The following is a 14,034-nucleotide window of genomic DNA, read 5'->3' as shown; positions in this document are numbered from 1 at the left end:
GGGAAAGGGGCCATGGAGGCTGGCGACTGAGAGCTCCAGGAGGGCAAAGGTCAAACAATTGCGGGATGGAATGAGCACTAGCCCATGGCTAACAGTACATTATGGCTACTCTCCTAACTCAAATCGCTAATGACAATACACGCTTTACAAAGACTCGATTCCACTCCAGGCAACTTGAGCTTCGGATGCACCGAAATGTTCCACACTGTTATACATAGCTGATGTTCCATAACCAGACCGCCTTCACATCGCCTCATTCTCATGGCTCAGTTGAAAGGCATTGCGCAGTCTCTCGACAAGGCCCAAGGCTCGGTTCGCTGTAGTCACGGCCGCCTCATTGTTGGCCATTGATCCGCGGATCTCTTCCTTTATCCCCTTAGTAACGGCAGCAGACCCATCCATGTAGTTTCTTGACCGGCGGGCATGGAGCGCCGACTGTTGGACATAGTCCGACATGGTGGTTGAAAAGGCTTCCAATCTCCGAACGTGATGCAGTGACCTCTGGGAAAGTTCGATTGCCTGTTGCGCAGCTTGCGTAGCCTGGATAATGCAGGATTGTACATCCAGCACTGAACCGACAGGCCCAGTATTACGGCCAGACCAGAACATGGGCGGGTCGCCATGGCGAGGAGAACATGGTCGTATGTCGTGGGGATTTGTAACCATGCTGGGAGGGCCACGAACATGCACAGGCCGGTCGACAAGGTGAGAGGCTGGCGGAGGCATGTTTGGGATTGCAGTGTGAAGGTGTCCGTTGGGACCTATCATGCCCCCAGTGGGAGGAAAACCGTAGGGATGCAGAACTGTGTTGAAGTGGCCAGGACGTGAGGTGGCCTGGGAGATGGGGCGAGCTGGAACTGCTGTTCGGCTCATTGGAGGAGGGATAGCTGGATCAGCCTGAACAGGACGTGAGATCTCAGGGCCGTTGCGAGCAGGTCGGGTTAACTGGTTGGTGTGGAGAGTGGCTGGAATAGACAGGTCCGGGAATGTACTGAGAAAGGGTTTGAAGGGATCATGATTTATAACCCGGTCGCCTAGTTCTGCAGGCGTAATCAGGCCGGGTTGAGCAGGACGTGGGATCTCAGGGTTGGTGCTAGCAGGTTGGGTTGGCTCCTTGTCGGTACAAGAGGCCGGCATATACGGACTTGGGGATTTAGTGAGAAGCTGGTTGACGCCGTCATGACTTATGGCCCTGTCGCGGGTGGGAACAAGATCTGCCAGTTGGTTGAGGACAGAACAAGACGAGGCTTGACCGGAGTGACTAGGCCGTGGGAAGGTCTTAGGGCTCGTGTGAACTGGTTGTGTTTGTTGCTTGAGGAGAGGAGGCATGGCCAGGTCAACCTGAGCAGGCGGGTCCTCGGGGCTGGTCCGATCAGGTCGTGTTGGTTGGCTGACGGCAGAAGGAGGCATGGCCTCTTCAAGATGGTGAGGGTCTATGATGTCGTAGTCGGCTAGAGTTGGAGACTGAGATCTGGGGCGAGGTGGACTTCTACCCCGGTTGGGTTCCATAGAGTAGGCAGAGTCCTGAGTCCACTTAGACAGGGCGACAGAATATTCAGAAGAACCAGGACGGCGACTATTTCTGCTGTTGTCACGGTAGAGGTCAGGGTAGAACGGCCGGTCCTCGTGGTACGCGCAGCCCCAATGACTGGCATGTTCTCTGTGAATCCTTTCGAGCTGGTCCGTCTTGTGGCAGGTTGCTTGAACGACAAAGAGGCGACCGTACCAGTCCATGGGCCACCTTGACGACGCATCCTGCTCAAGCAAGAGCCTTCCTTCGGGGTGTTTTGAAGCATCCCTCTCGCCGCAGACCCAGTCTGTAGTCCGGAGGTAGTTCCACAACATCGAAACGCTCCAGAGTGACATGCTGCGCTTGGCTCTGTCAAAAGCCTTGACGACTCTTCGCACAGATCGTTGGCGCCTGGCGCGGTCTTTGGGGTCGGTTGCCTTTGCGACGTCGGGGATGAACATGTCCTCGGACAGGATGTAGTCACTCGCGGATGGGGGGAAACCTTGAACGTCGGACATGATGTATGATGATGTTGTGATTCTGGTGATAGAAAGAAAATGTTGGGTTGATGTTGAGTTGATGGAGCAATCAAGTTCAAGCGATGAAGAATGTTGGGTTGATGAAAGAGTCAAGTTCAAGAGATGGAAGAGGAGGGGGTCTCAGGAATAAGAGGGCAACAAGAGTTGTTCTCTTGAGGAAGTGGCCACCATTCATGTCCCGGTGCGCCTTCTGCGAGGAGAGCTACGGACAGCGACTACCCTGAATCTTTACCCATCAACACCATGTTCAAACACCCAAACGCCCAACGATGCTTCCCAGAAAAACTTCTATAGCCATCCCTTGCTTGAACTCAGCCTCTTGTAACTGCTCGCTCTTGGCTGACCATACTCCCTCGCCGTGCTCAACCCTTGCGATGGCTCCTTGCCACCCGCCGTATCTTGAAAGAAGTAGTGGTTTGCACTTGGAGCGAAAGCCACCTTCCACGGCACCACAAGATGCCTCTTTTCAGGTCCTCCTCCGCAACTGCCGTTGAGTGCATAACTTGGCGGGCTGTTAACGGCCAGCGAGAACATGTTTTGCGGCTCGGTAAAGTCGGTCACCAGGCCGGACCGCATGATGAAGTAGAACAGACAGAAGAGGTTGATGGCGAAGACGAGCACGAGGACCACGTAAAAAATGTTTTGCCAGTCGTTTGTGTGGCCTGACGTGTACTGTTGCGTGATGAGCGATGCGTTGAATGTCTGAAGGAACCCAGGGCCGTTCTCGACCCAGTTGTTGGGCGCTTTGTAGTCCCAGTAGTGCCGGAAGGGGGTATCGATGGCGCTGATCATGATGAGGGCGCTTGAGTAGACGGCTACAGCTTCAGCCATTGAGGGTAGGTTTGATGGGAGCTTGGGTTCGTGAAGGGCAAGCTGGGTTAGGATACGGGCATTGGAAGCGTTGTTGTTAACGGCACCGCCGTTGAGGTCCATGGATAATCGCCATTGATCAGCGAGCCACTGTCTCTGTTAGTATCTTGCATGTCTCATGGATGCCAAGTATAACTCACCTTCCAGTCCAGAGAAGGAGGAGACCAACCCTGGTCAGGTGGGAATGACTGACGGTAGGCATTTTCGTCCTCGTCATCCTCGCAGTGCGCCTCCATGTTAGCTCCAGCTGTACCAGAGATGTTGAACTGCGTGGAGCAGTTGGGAGAGACCCAGGAGCGCAGCTGGCAGAGCGTGTAATTCTTGTTTCCTGCCGACTTCCCCAGCATATAGATGGCGTCAGCTTCGAAAACGGTTCCGTTGGAGAGAAGGTTATAGTCGTAGGGATACTGCAGCTGTTAGCCAATTGATATTGTGCACAGGAATACAACAACATACGAGTTGGAACACTGGAGGCCTTCGCTCGTACTTGGGCCCCCATTTGAAGATGTCATCAAGGACTGTTCGGTTGAGATATTCAGGCTTTCCTCCCTTCTTGGTCGGTTGAGGCACTTCACCAGCCCAGCCATCCCACCCCGTGACTTGATCGCCCACATCCGTCCTGTTGACCAGTGCGTTAGGCCATTCCGTATAAACGAGCGGGGCAAGGTCCTTCTTGTCCGCGTCGACACACAGAACGTTGACAGAAGGTGAGACGACTCCAGCTCGGACGGCGTATTCTCCAACCCCAGCGAGGTCGTCTGGCTGAAGGATGCCGTTCTTTGGCAGGGTTGCGGCGCCGTAGACGCCGGGGTGCGGCAGGGCGAGTGTGACATTATTAATGATTCGCCCTGTCTCTTCGTACTGCGCCGTCACGTTGCTGTGCTCCCTCTCGATCCAAGTCGACATCATGGTAGTGTTGTCAAAGAGAAGCGTCGTACCCGTCGGTCGCTTCGATAGGTCATTTCCAACACTGGTACTGTTCTGGTTGATGTTTGTCCATGTGCCCATAAAACTCAAGAGGTTGCGGTACGACTGGCCCGAAAACTGCACATTCATACACGACTCGGCCGCGTGGATGTCGGTCTTATCAATGTTGAAGAGGTAGGGACAGTCGTGAGAGACGTACTGCGCGTTGGCATACGACGCGCGCACATAGCCCGAAAGCTCCTTAGTCTCCCAACCTCCAGACTTAAGCTTAGGAGAGACCATGGCATCGGAGGCGGTGGTGTAGAAGGCTGCTGCGAATGTGGCCGTCAGGGACAACATGCCGAGAATGGTCATTGACGAAGATGGGAGGGTTTCAAAGTGAGTGATGAGAGAGCCTGGCTGAATGACCCAATTCCGCATCGTCATTTCTGCAAGTGTCATTCCTTGAGCCTTGCGGATAAACGCCCTTCGTGTGAGGACTTGGCCCAGACAGGAGACAAAAACTGTCACAAAAGACATTTCAATCGTTTTTGCGAGAAGCGCAGCCACTGTCGTCGCTGTCGAGGGCACAAGGCCGTGTTTCGATGAGATGCCGTGACCCCATCGGGGCTGTACGATGGCCGTGACGAGCCAAATACCGCTCATGACGGTTGAGTAAAGAGAAAGAACGTAGATCGTAATGGAGAGCCATCTTGTTCTGCTTTGGTGAATGTCTTGGTTGGAGGAGCAGTGACTTGGAGGTTCGCCTATTAACGTGAGCTTTGTGTGAGCGCAACACTTGAATCTCTCTTACCGAATTTCTTATAAAACGTATCGTCGTCAAAGTCGTCATCTATCACCTCTCCCCTCGGCCCTACAACAGTCGGAGTGCTTTGCCCATCCAAGTTTGAAGACGGTGAGTTGAAATCACGGGCCTGTGTATTAGGTGCATCCTTGAGATTCTGAGATTCCTCTGTCGGATTTCCACTTAGTGATGAAGCTGGGTGAGGCACAGCCGGAGTCCAAATCTCTGAGAATGGCTCCGCCGTGCCTTGCTGATTGCTGGTCCTCGCCATATTAGGACTTAGATATGGTTCTGGAGGATAATTCGGTGAAGCGACAGCTGAAGAAGCTGAACCAAGAAGACCGTGGTGCGAACGAGGTGTCTCTGGTGGACTTGATCTTGAAGCCGGAGGCGGGCCCGGTCTCATTGAGATGCCGAGTCCGGATGCGTATGAAGAGGGGCCGGAATCGTCGAGATCGACCATCTCGTGGTCGCCGCCGGAGGGCATGCGCTGATATCCACTGTTTCCGCGAAACAGATTCAGAGCCGCCTGTCTCGGGGACGCCACCCTCCTCGAAGCTGATGACAGTGATGGGGAGACGGTGTCGTCAGGAGAGGTGAGAGGCCTTGAGGGATCGGCCATTGTGAGAGAGAGTAGGCCCTCTTTTTGTTACAAACACACATCAAGTTTCGTCGAGTCGAAGCTGAGGCGTTGGCCCCATGTCAGACTTCTCTTTGCGATGGTGTGGGAATCGCAGGGATTCGACGGTTCGCTCAATTCAGGTTGTTAGAAGTGTGGCGCAAGCAGGGGGTGACGGCGCAACTCAAAGGAATTGGAACAAGAAGGGAGTGGGAAAGGAAAAGACGACGGATGAGGGAAACAGAAACACAATGTCTTGCCCCAAGCTCTTAGTCTTGACTGCAAGGGAACTCTGACAAGCCCGCTTTCGTCGTACGCATTCAACGAATCAAGTTCTGGGGCGGAGGAAGGATTTGCTGAGTAAAGAGGTCTAGGAATGGAAATGACAGGGACTTGGACAGGGGTTTGAGACCATGGGGAACATGTAAGGCTGAGTTGCCGTGTTGTGGGTTAATGGTCGACAAAGAAAGAGGCTGAGGTGCGTGACGAGAGGCAAATGGAAGGATATAAAAATAGACAATTTGTTTGCCTGTTTACCTCTAGTCTAGGATCGAATTCATTCCAACAGACAGGCACAGCATCACAGAAAGAAGAAGTTCTTAAGGTCAAGTCGATAATATGCCGATCTCAATCATGGGTTTATGACGATGAGTTTCAGCCTATGTTACACCACACAAACTTTGCCCGGGGTATTCAAAACAATAAGAGACCATCTGCTCCATCCTCGCTGACCATTTCCATTTGTAAAAATCGCCCATCGTTCCCGAGAGGGTGGATTGCCGCTGACATGCACCGACGATCCATGTTCATCTCACCTCGTCAGCTTTGGTGTTTGCCCACAACCTAAGGGTCCTTTTTTGTTTCATAATCATCAACGCGTCTAGATAATCTAGATCAATACGTCACAAGCCATGATAAAGTCCCAAATTCCTCCATTCATTGGACGATTCAATACCTAGGTAGCTTCTGTGGCGTTGCCGCGTGCTATTTATGGAGTTTCCGCCCCCAAGAACGGAAATCATGGCTTAGACCGCCGATCCTTCAGAGTCTGACGTCTCCCAACAGCAAACACGCTTAACCAGAAGCGAGAGAGGCTTTGACTCTGTTCTTTGAGCATTTGTAATCTGATTAGTTTCGTCAGGTGAGTCCTAGCTTGTATGCCTCCAGTCAGATACTTTGTGCACTGCAAAGAGAGAAACATGCGACTGAGAATTAATACTTGAAGTCAAGCCAATCCCTGTAGTGAGGCCAGCAAATGGGCCCTCTATCCTGGTGAGCGTTGAGCCTCAATGCATGGCGTAAGCCACACGCGATAGACCTCTGGAGCCTATGAAACTCTCTGCCTAGCGGTGATTGCAACATTCTTAAAACTCAAGTGACAAAAGTCCCATAGGCACAAGGCCATGAACATCGATTTCACGGGCGGTAACTCTTGGGTGGTCGGGTGAAGCACAAAGGCATCGTGTAACCCAACCGTTCGTTTAACCCGCCCGGGTTGTTAACACAGACACATGTCACCTGAATTTTGGCTTACGAGGATGCTTTAAGTATCTTTGAACCACACTGACAGAGCTCTCTCATGTCAATAAAAACTAGAGGCGAATAAGAGAACGTTTATAGATTATCCCCATCATGGTTGGGCGAGGTTGAACATGGACGAGCCGGACGAACATGGATCCATTGGCAGCCCGCTAAAAGTTGGAAGGAGAAGCACTGTAAATTAGCGCTCACCCACTGAAGCCCCAAAACACCATGCCCCAGATCTGGATCGCGCCTCCACGTGTTAAGAACCAGCATATCAAACCTCAACTCGACTCATCACAGCCACCTCACACCCCGGGCCCAAGATGTCGCCATCTCCAAAGCCCCAAGAAGCGAGCTCACCCCCTCAGAGCGCCTCCATGCTCAAGGGTGCATCTCTCCTCATCATCCTCCAGCTCGCATCGCGCCTCATCACCTTTGTCGCCAACCAGCTCCTCCTGCGCTACCTCACCGCGCCACTCCTCGGTCTATCTACACAGCTGGAGGTCTACTACCTCTCCGTCCTATTTTTCGCCCGTGAGAGTCTCCGTGTGGCTATTCAACGGCAAGGCACAGTGGGAAACACCACGAAAAGCAGTGACGCAGCGAGGGTTGAAAGCCAGGCCGTTGTGAACCTCGGATATCTCGCCATTGGCCTAGGAAGCGTCGTCAGTCTCATCCTAGGATGGATGTACCTCGCGTTTCCGAGCGGTACGGCTGTCTCGACGCCGTATCTCGTCGAGTCGCTGTATCTGTACGGTCTGGCGGCAATGGTTGAGCTGCTCTCTGAGCCTTGCTTTGTCCTCATGCAGATGCGTCTCCAGTTTGGCACGCGAGCAGCTGCAGAGTCCATCGCCACATTTCTACGATGCATTGTTGTTTTTAGCTCTGCAGTCTGGGCATCGAAGCAGCAGAAAGATATTGGTGTTCTCCCTTTCGCCCTCGGCCAGATGACTTATGGCGCATCTCTTCTCCTCGTCTATCTCATTTCTGGTTATCAACTCGCTTCTACGATCGGCTTCTCTATTCTCCCCAAGGCTGTTTCAACCAAGGATGGCCGCTTCTGGGGATCCTACTTTGACCGGCAAACTATGAGTCTTGCTGGGAGCATGATGGCTCAGAGCGTGGTGAAGCATCTCCTAACCCAGGGCGACACGTTCCTCGTCTCTCTCCTCGCCACCGCCGAGGTTCAAGGCGCATATGCCCTCGCCAACAACTACGGCGGTCTTCTAGCACGTCTACTCTTTCAGCCGGTCGAGGAGAGCAGCCGCAGTTACTTCTCCCGCCTCCTGTCGACTCCTACAGCAACCCCTCCCACTGGAGATGGTGAAAAGCAATCTACAAAGCCCTCGCCAGCTGTGAATGAAGCAAAGCAGAACCTCCGCACCCTCCTCCGACTCTACATCCTTCTCTCATCCATAATCATCAACATCGGACCATTCGCCGCTCCTCCTCTCCTCGCCATCGTGGCCGGCAAGCGATGGATCGGCTCAGGGGCTGGCGACGTACTCGCAGCATATTGCTTCTACATCCCTTTCCTCGCCCTCAACGGCCTCACAGAGTCATTCGTGGCATCCGTCGCCACAGAAGCAGAGGTCCACCAGCAATCTGGTTGGATGGGCGCTTTCTCCGTCGCCTTTGCTGCCTCGGCATTCCTCTTCATGTGGGTATTCCCTCTGGGTGCCATCGGCCTCGTGCTAGCCAACATCATCAACATGGCATGCCGCATCGTCTGGAGCGGCGCATTCATCAAGCGATTCTTCAAGAAACACGAGACCGATTTCGAAATCAAGACATTGCTCCCGGAGGGTTCAGTGACCTTCTCCCTTGCTACGGCTATACTTCTCAAGCAACTCAAGGTCCTCGACAGCGCAGAGGACCAACCCATCAAATCTCTCATCAAGGTCGCCGCCTCGGCCGTCCCATTATTGCTCCTCATGTACGTCTACAATCCATACAAAAAACACTTTTGGACACATCTAATCATCGCAGTTTGTTCTTTGAGCGCCGTTTTATCCTCGAGTGTCTGCACTCTATCCGTGGTCGCAAAGCCGCCAAACAATAGTTGCTCCGTAAATACCTATACTTAATCAAACGTGATCTTGGTGGCCTTTTGGTTCATGTCGACGTCCTTAAAGAAGGCGCCGTACATGTCGTGGGCCTTCTTCTTGACGGTGGTTCCGAACTTGAGGAGGTCCTCGGGCACAGGCTGGTTGGCACCTCGGAGGATGTTGACAAGGCTGTAGAGTGTAAGTCATTGGTCGGTGCGTGAGGGTACATATACTTACGAGCCAGAGTGCGACTTGTCCTCCACTGTGAAGAAGGTGATGGCCTGGCCAGTCTTGCCGGCTCGGCCAGTTCGTCCAATACGGTGGACGTAATCTTCGATGGTCAAGGGGAACTAGAACTGTTAGAACCGCTCGCGGACATGTAAAAAGAAGACATACTGTAACATTGATGACCAGCTTTACCTCGGGGATATCCAGACCTCGGGCCGCAACATCAGTAGCAACAAGAACGGGAGTCACACCAGTCTTGAACGCCTCGAGACTCTTTGTCCGCTGTTCCTGTCGCAGATCGCCGTGAATGCCACAAACGCGGACTCCCTTGCGGCTCAGGAAGTTCTCCACACGGGTGGCCTCCTTCTTGTACAGACAGAACACCAGGATACGGTCGTTCTTCTGCTTGCCCTGCTGGTGCTCCTTGAGGAGCTGCAGCAGCCGGAACTCCTTCTCCCTGGGCTCAAGGACCTCGACGGTTTGTGAGATTCGCGCGTTAGCTTGCAACTCGACAGCGCCGCCCGCAGTCTCCTTGCCGCTGGATCCAATGGTGATCTTGACGGGGCTGACCATGAAGGATGAAGCAAGGGCCTGCACTGACTGGGGCCATGTCGCAGTGAACATGAGTGTCTGGCGCTGCTCACGAGGAGGGCAGCTACCCAGAATCTGCTTAATGTCCTCCTCGAAACCCTTGTCCAGCATACGATCAGCCTCATCGAGAACGACAAAGGCCGCTTGGCTAAGATCCACGGTGTCATCAGACATGAAGTCCTTGAGACGTCCGGGAGTAGCGACAATGATGTCGGCACCACGGCGAAGCTGCGCACGCTGGTCATCCTTGGAAGCACCTCCAAAGAGACACACGCACTTGAGACCATTCAGAGCAGCGACCTGAGCCATCTGAGTATGGGTCTGCATGGCAAGCTCTCGCGTGGGCGAGACAACAACCGCCTTGGTGCCCTTTCCGCTAATCGCCGAAACAGCCTCAACACAAGGCAGCGCAAAGGCCATCGTCTTGCCGGAACCCGTCTCGGCAACTCCTATCACATCACGGGCAGACAAGGTGAAGGGCCATGAGGCGGCCTGGATGGGGGTAGGGGCCTTGTAGTTGGCGAAAGGCGAAGGCTTCTTCTCGAGGAGGTTCGTGGCGGGGAGGTGGTGGAACTCCAGGACAGGTCGGAGGGAGACGGTTTCGGACTTGGGGTCGGTGATGACGATCTGGTTGGTGGAGAGGAAGTTGTCAACGTCGGCTTGGGGAACGCTGGAGAGGCTGATGGTCTGGGAGTAGGCGCCGGTGACGGGGGCGTCGCCACTCGACACAGAAGAAGACTTGGACTTCTTGTCCTTCTTAGACTTCTTCTCCTTGGGCGCCTCCTCAGAGACATCACCATTCTGCTCAACAGACTCCTCAGCCTCAGCCTCAGCAGCCTTGAGCTTCTTCTTCTCCTTCTTCTTCTCCTTCTTGGCCTTCTTGCGCTCCTTCTCAGCAGCGCGCTCAGCCTCAGAGTCGTCAGCCTTCTCAGCGCTAGCCTCGGCAGCCTCCTCGGCCTTGCGCTTCTTCTCCCTCTTCTTCTCCTTGCGCTCCTTCTTCTCCTTCTTCAAGCGGGCCTTCTCGTCGGCGTCGGCGATCTTGGTCTTCTTGGAGGGGCGGTCGACGCCGTTTTCCTCGCTCTCGGCGAGGAGATGCTTTGTTGCAGCCATTGTTAAAGAGGGGAATTCCTTTGGTGGAGGAATCTATTGAAAGGCGGTCGAGTTGTCGCAGAGAAGGATGCGCCGCGAAAAACTGCGTGGGATTGTTCTTGGAGCGGCAGAAAAAAAGTTTCTTATCGATAAGCGAGCCGTTATCTAGGTTCCACTTTCCACCGCCGATCGGACTGGTACGTACCTCCGTGCCGTCTTCCTCTCCCGAAGTGCCAGACTTGGATATCGATAAGAATAGTCAGACATCATTGACTTGTCCAAGCAAAGACTTGCCTGTTCTCATTGATGCTACCTCGGTTGCCTTGCTCTACGCTCACCGTACCCCACGACGCGACCGGCTTGGGTTCACAGTTCACGCACTCCGCGACACGTGTGCCCTGTTGTGTCTTGAGTCTAGGAACCTACAACTTCAACGACGAGAATCCGCAACTCTGGGGCTCTCGAATGCGTAACAATGCCCCGTATCTGTCACTTCAGTCGGCACCCGAGAATGGCATGGTGTCATACATAGAGAGCTGTCACAAGGCCTCTCCGTGGATGCATCTTCCCGCTGGAACGTCGACTCTGGGAACGGCAGACCTTCGCCCGCTTTGTTAACGAGATGGCCAGTATCGAGGCTCTAGGCTTTCACCCACCTTGGCCAAGGAGCTCGGTTCCAGAGAATATGGCCCCACCAGGTGATGGCGCTGCAGTTGTTCATGTACGCCTCTCGCGAGCAAGTGCTCTTTTGTCATTTAGTGTCGGACTACCTCTGAATCGCATCGGCCCGTCAGTTGTGGAAGCTGCCATGCACATGTCTATCTTGCTCTCTGCAGGATAGCTACGCATCTGAGAGCTTGCAATATGTCTCCAATACGGAAGATGGCATACAAGTGTATGCCAGACCCCAGCCCATGGCGGAGATCTGCACCCTGACCTGGGTTCTTTGTCTCAAGTTGATGCAGCTACTCTTTATATCCCATGGATGAGAATAGTTCAAATCTTTGCTTACTTCCAGGCCGGCCAGAACTATATGGCGTCGGCATCCGCACCGCATTCTATATCCAATGGCTCGGCTCTCTCATAATCGAGCTCCTCTCAGAAGAACACCTCACAGACATGCGCTTCGTCAGCGTATTCTCTTCCGCTGCGGCACTGACAGCCCTCATAATTGGCGCGGCCCAGGGGAAACTCTATCCTCTTGACGTCTACTTCCTTCTTCTCTTCGCCATGGGCTTCTTCCTATTTCTCATCCCGTTGCGTATCTGGCAGCTACTCACGAGGTGTCAGCCTCATCTGGATCCCTTCTTTCTGTCACAGGAGGACCATGGGGTGTTTTACAATTTGATGACGCTCACGATCCTGGCGGGCAACACAGCCATGGGGGCATGGTATTATACGACGTTTCTACCGCGGTTGGATCGTGGCTGTTGGGAAGTTGTCTTCGTGTTGGGAAAGGTGGACTTGGAGAATAGGGGCTATGTCATTGCAAGTGCCATTTTTTACATTGGCATCCTTGCCATGCTCGCGGGATTCATCTTTCTGGGTTCATACTGCGATGCTCCGGACACTTCGAGCACAGCTCAACGGAGGATCAGGTGAGGATGTTCATACTTCGAAACCCAGCCCACTGACCATCCCTAGAAAAAAGCACATCAAGCGTCTTCGCATTCTTCGCGTAGTATCGGGCCTTGTTGTCTTTACCCTTTTGGTTCTCGCCATCGAGCTCCCCATATACTGGAATCGCATCGACAATGTTAGTGAATTCGAGACGCTGGCGCAATTAATCCCCTTCTTTCTCAGCATCGGACTGTTCTTCAGGTCTTGGGCCCTGTGGGTCATCCGTAACAGAAATCAAGAGCAGGATTGGGATGATTCATGGTCGACTTCTGTTGCAACTAGCAGCATTGATCCGATGGAGTACTATGACCGGTACAATTATGGTGAATATGGGTATGATTATTACGACTGGCCGCAGATCCCTCAATGGCCCCCTAGTGTATACTACTCCGCTGGGTCGAATTAATGCTGCATTTGTAATGGTTCAAGTTCACATTCAAACACATGCCTCCTGTTTCAAGGTGAATCTCGGTGAGCTCGGTGAACCCCGCCGCACAGACCACCCGGTCCCTTTTCCACCCCGCAACCGCAAGTAAACAAAACCGACCATCTCCAAACTCCAATCCGCCGCCATCAGCCAGAAATCGCCCAGCTAAACGCCGTCGATACCGCACTTCCCTCAGAAAAATGTCGTCAAAGGAAGCATCAAAGAGCAAGGACAAGGATAAGTCCAAGGTCCACAAGCTCTCCCTCAAGGGTAGCGCCCGACTGGTTGCCGAATTCGTACGTCTGCATAAAGGTCACATTCAGCAATGCGCATCGCTAACTTTGGGACTTGGTAATAGTTTCAATACTCAATTCATACCATCCTGTATGCGCATAAAGCTCCAACAGTACTTGGTTCTTTCGTTAACCAGCTTGCAGCTTCCAACGAGGTGTCTACCCGGCTGAAGACTTTACAGCGTACGTCCTCCTCTACCCCTTGTTCTTTACTCAAACTGACTCTTCCCAGCGTCAAGAAATATGGCCTCAACATGCTAGGTACAAATTCCTCGATGATTCATCCAAATCCCTCCGACTGACCCGAACAAGTCTCGGCCGATGACCAGGTAAAGGCCTACATCAAGAAGATCATGTCCCAGCTCGACAAGTGGATGGTCGGCGGCAAGATCTCCAAGCTTGTCATCGTCATCACAGATAAAGACACAGGCGAGCACGTCGAGCGCTGGCAATTCGACGTACGACATCCATACCCCCCTATCCCCAACACTTCTAACCCATCTCCAGGTCCAAATCTTCAAGCCGACAAAGTCCAAGTCCAAGTCCAAGTCCTCCACTGCCGACCAAGAAAACGCAGCCTCTGCTGGCGCTACTCCCCTCGCTGCCGAAAAGACCGAGGCTGAGATCCAGTCCGAGATCGCCGCCATCTTCCGCCAGATCACTGCGTCCGTCACCTTCCTCCCCCAGCTCAACGGCGACTGCACCTTCAACGTGCTCGTCTACGCCGACGCCGACAGCGAGGTGCCCGTCGAGTGGGGTGACTCGGACGCCAAGGAGATTGAGAACGGCGAGAAGGTGCAGCTGAGGGGATTCAGTACTGCCAACCATCGTGTCGATACGCTGGTGAGCTATCGCTTTATGGAATAGCAGAGGGGTGAGATACGATGTATCCAAGTAATGAGGAGGATGCTCCCGAATTAAGAGGGGGGTACAATTGGCTCAAGGAATTTTGGTATACTCCAGGG

The 14,034-nt window shown here is 53.4% G+C and overlaps 6 protein-coding genes across 6 annotated transcripts; 3 read left to right on the top strand and 3 right to left on the bottom strand.

Annotated features, from left to right (window-relative positions):
* Positions 1-243: 243 nt before the first annotated feature.
* On the bottom strand, positions 244-2,028 carry LRP88_00757 (uncharacterized protein; the record flags this gene model as incomplete). The annotated part of the gene is made up of 1 exon (XM_083237462.1): positions 244-2,028. The coding sequence occupies one exon, from the start codon at positions 2,026-2,028 to the stop codon at positions 244-246; it is 1,785 nt and encodes a 594-aa protein (XP_083105967.1).
* Positions 2,029-2,337: 309 nt separating this feature from the next.
* Positions 2,338-4,491, bottom strand: LRP88_00756 (uncharacterized protein; the record flags this gene model as incomplete). Its single annotated transcript, XM_083237461.1, has 3 exons — positions 2,338-3,009; positions 3,060-3,326; positions 3,376-4,491. 3 exons carry the CDS (start codon positions 4,489-4,491, stop codon positions 2,338-2,340), a joined length of 2,055 nt encoding a protein of 684 aa, XP_083105966.1.
* A 2,605-nt stretch (positions 4,492-7,096) lies between these two features.
* Positions 7,097-8,835, top strand: LRP88_00755 (glycolipid translocation protein; the record flags this gene model as incomplete). Its single annotated transcript, XM_083237460.1, has 2 exons — positions 7,097-8,709; positions 8,763-8,835. The coding sequence occupies 2 exons, from the start codon at positions 7,097-7,099 to the stop codon at positions 8,833-8,835; spliced, it is 1,686 nt and encodes a 561-aa protein (XP_083105965.1).
* Positions 8,836-8,856: 21 nt separating this feature from the next.
* Positions 8,857-10,750, bottom strand: LRP88_00754 (RNA-dependent ATPase DBP3; the record flags this gene model as incomplete). Its single annotated transcript, XM_083237459.1, has 3 exons — positions 8,857-9,010; positions 9,059-9,171; positions 9,224-10,750. The coding sequence occupies 3 exons, from the start codon at positions 10,748-10,750 to the stop codon at positions 8,857-8,859; spliced, it is 1,794 nt and encodes a 597-aa protein (XP_083105964.1).
* A 960-nt stretch (positions 10,751-11,710) lies between these two features.
* On the top strand, positions 11,711-12,755 carry LRP88_00753 (uncharacterized protein; the record flags this gene model as incomplete). The annotated part of the gene is made up of 2 exons (XM_083237458.1): positions 11,711-12,211; positions 12,381-12,755. The coding sequence occupies 2 exons, from the start codon at positions 11,711-11,713 to the stop codon at positions 12,753-12,755; spliced, it is 876 nt and encodes a 291-aa protein (XP_083105963.1).
* Positions 12,756-12,976: 221 nt separating this feature from the next.
* LRP88_00752 (spindle checkpoint protein MAD2) lies at positions 12,977-13,936 on the top strand (the record flags this gene model as incomplete). The annotated part of the gene is made up of 6 exons (XM_083237457.1): positions 12,977-13,072; positions 13,135-13,160; positions 13,214-13,252; positions 13,302-13,330; positions 13,382-13,527; positions 13,577-13,936. 6 exons carry the CDS (start codon positions 12,977-12,979, stop codon positions 13,934-13,936), a joined length of 696 nt encoding a protein of 231 aa, XP_083105962.1.
* Positions 13,937-14,034: the final 98 nt, after the last annotated feature.

Source organism: Fusarium phalaenopsidis, assembly GCF_050370095.1.
Source record: "Fusarium phalaenopsidis strain FUZ10S chromosome Unknown contig_32278, whole genome shotgun sequence".
Lineage (NCBI taxonomy): Eukaryota > Fungi > Ascomycota > Sordariomycetes > Hypocreales > Nectriaceae > Fusarium > Fusarium phalaenopsidis.
Note: the sequence above shows the minus strand (reverse complement) of the source record. Positions and strands in the feature narration are given on the sequence as shown.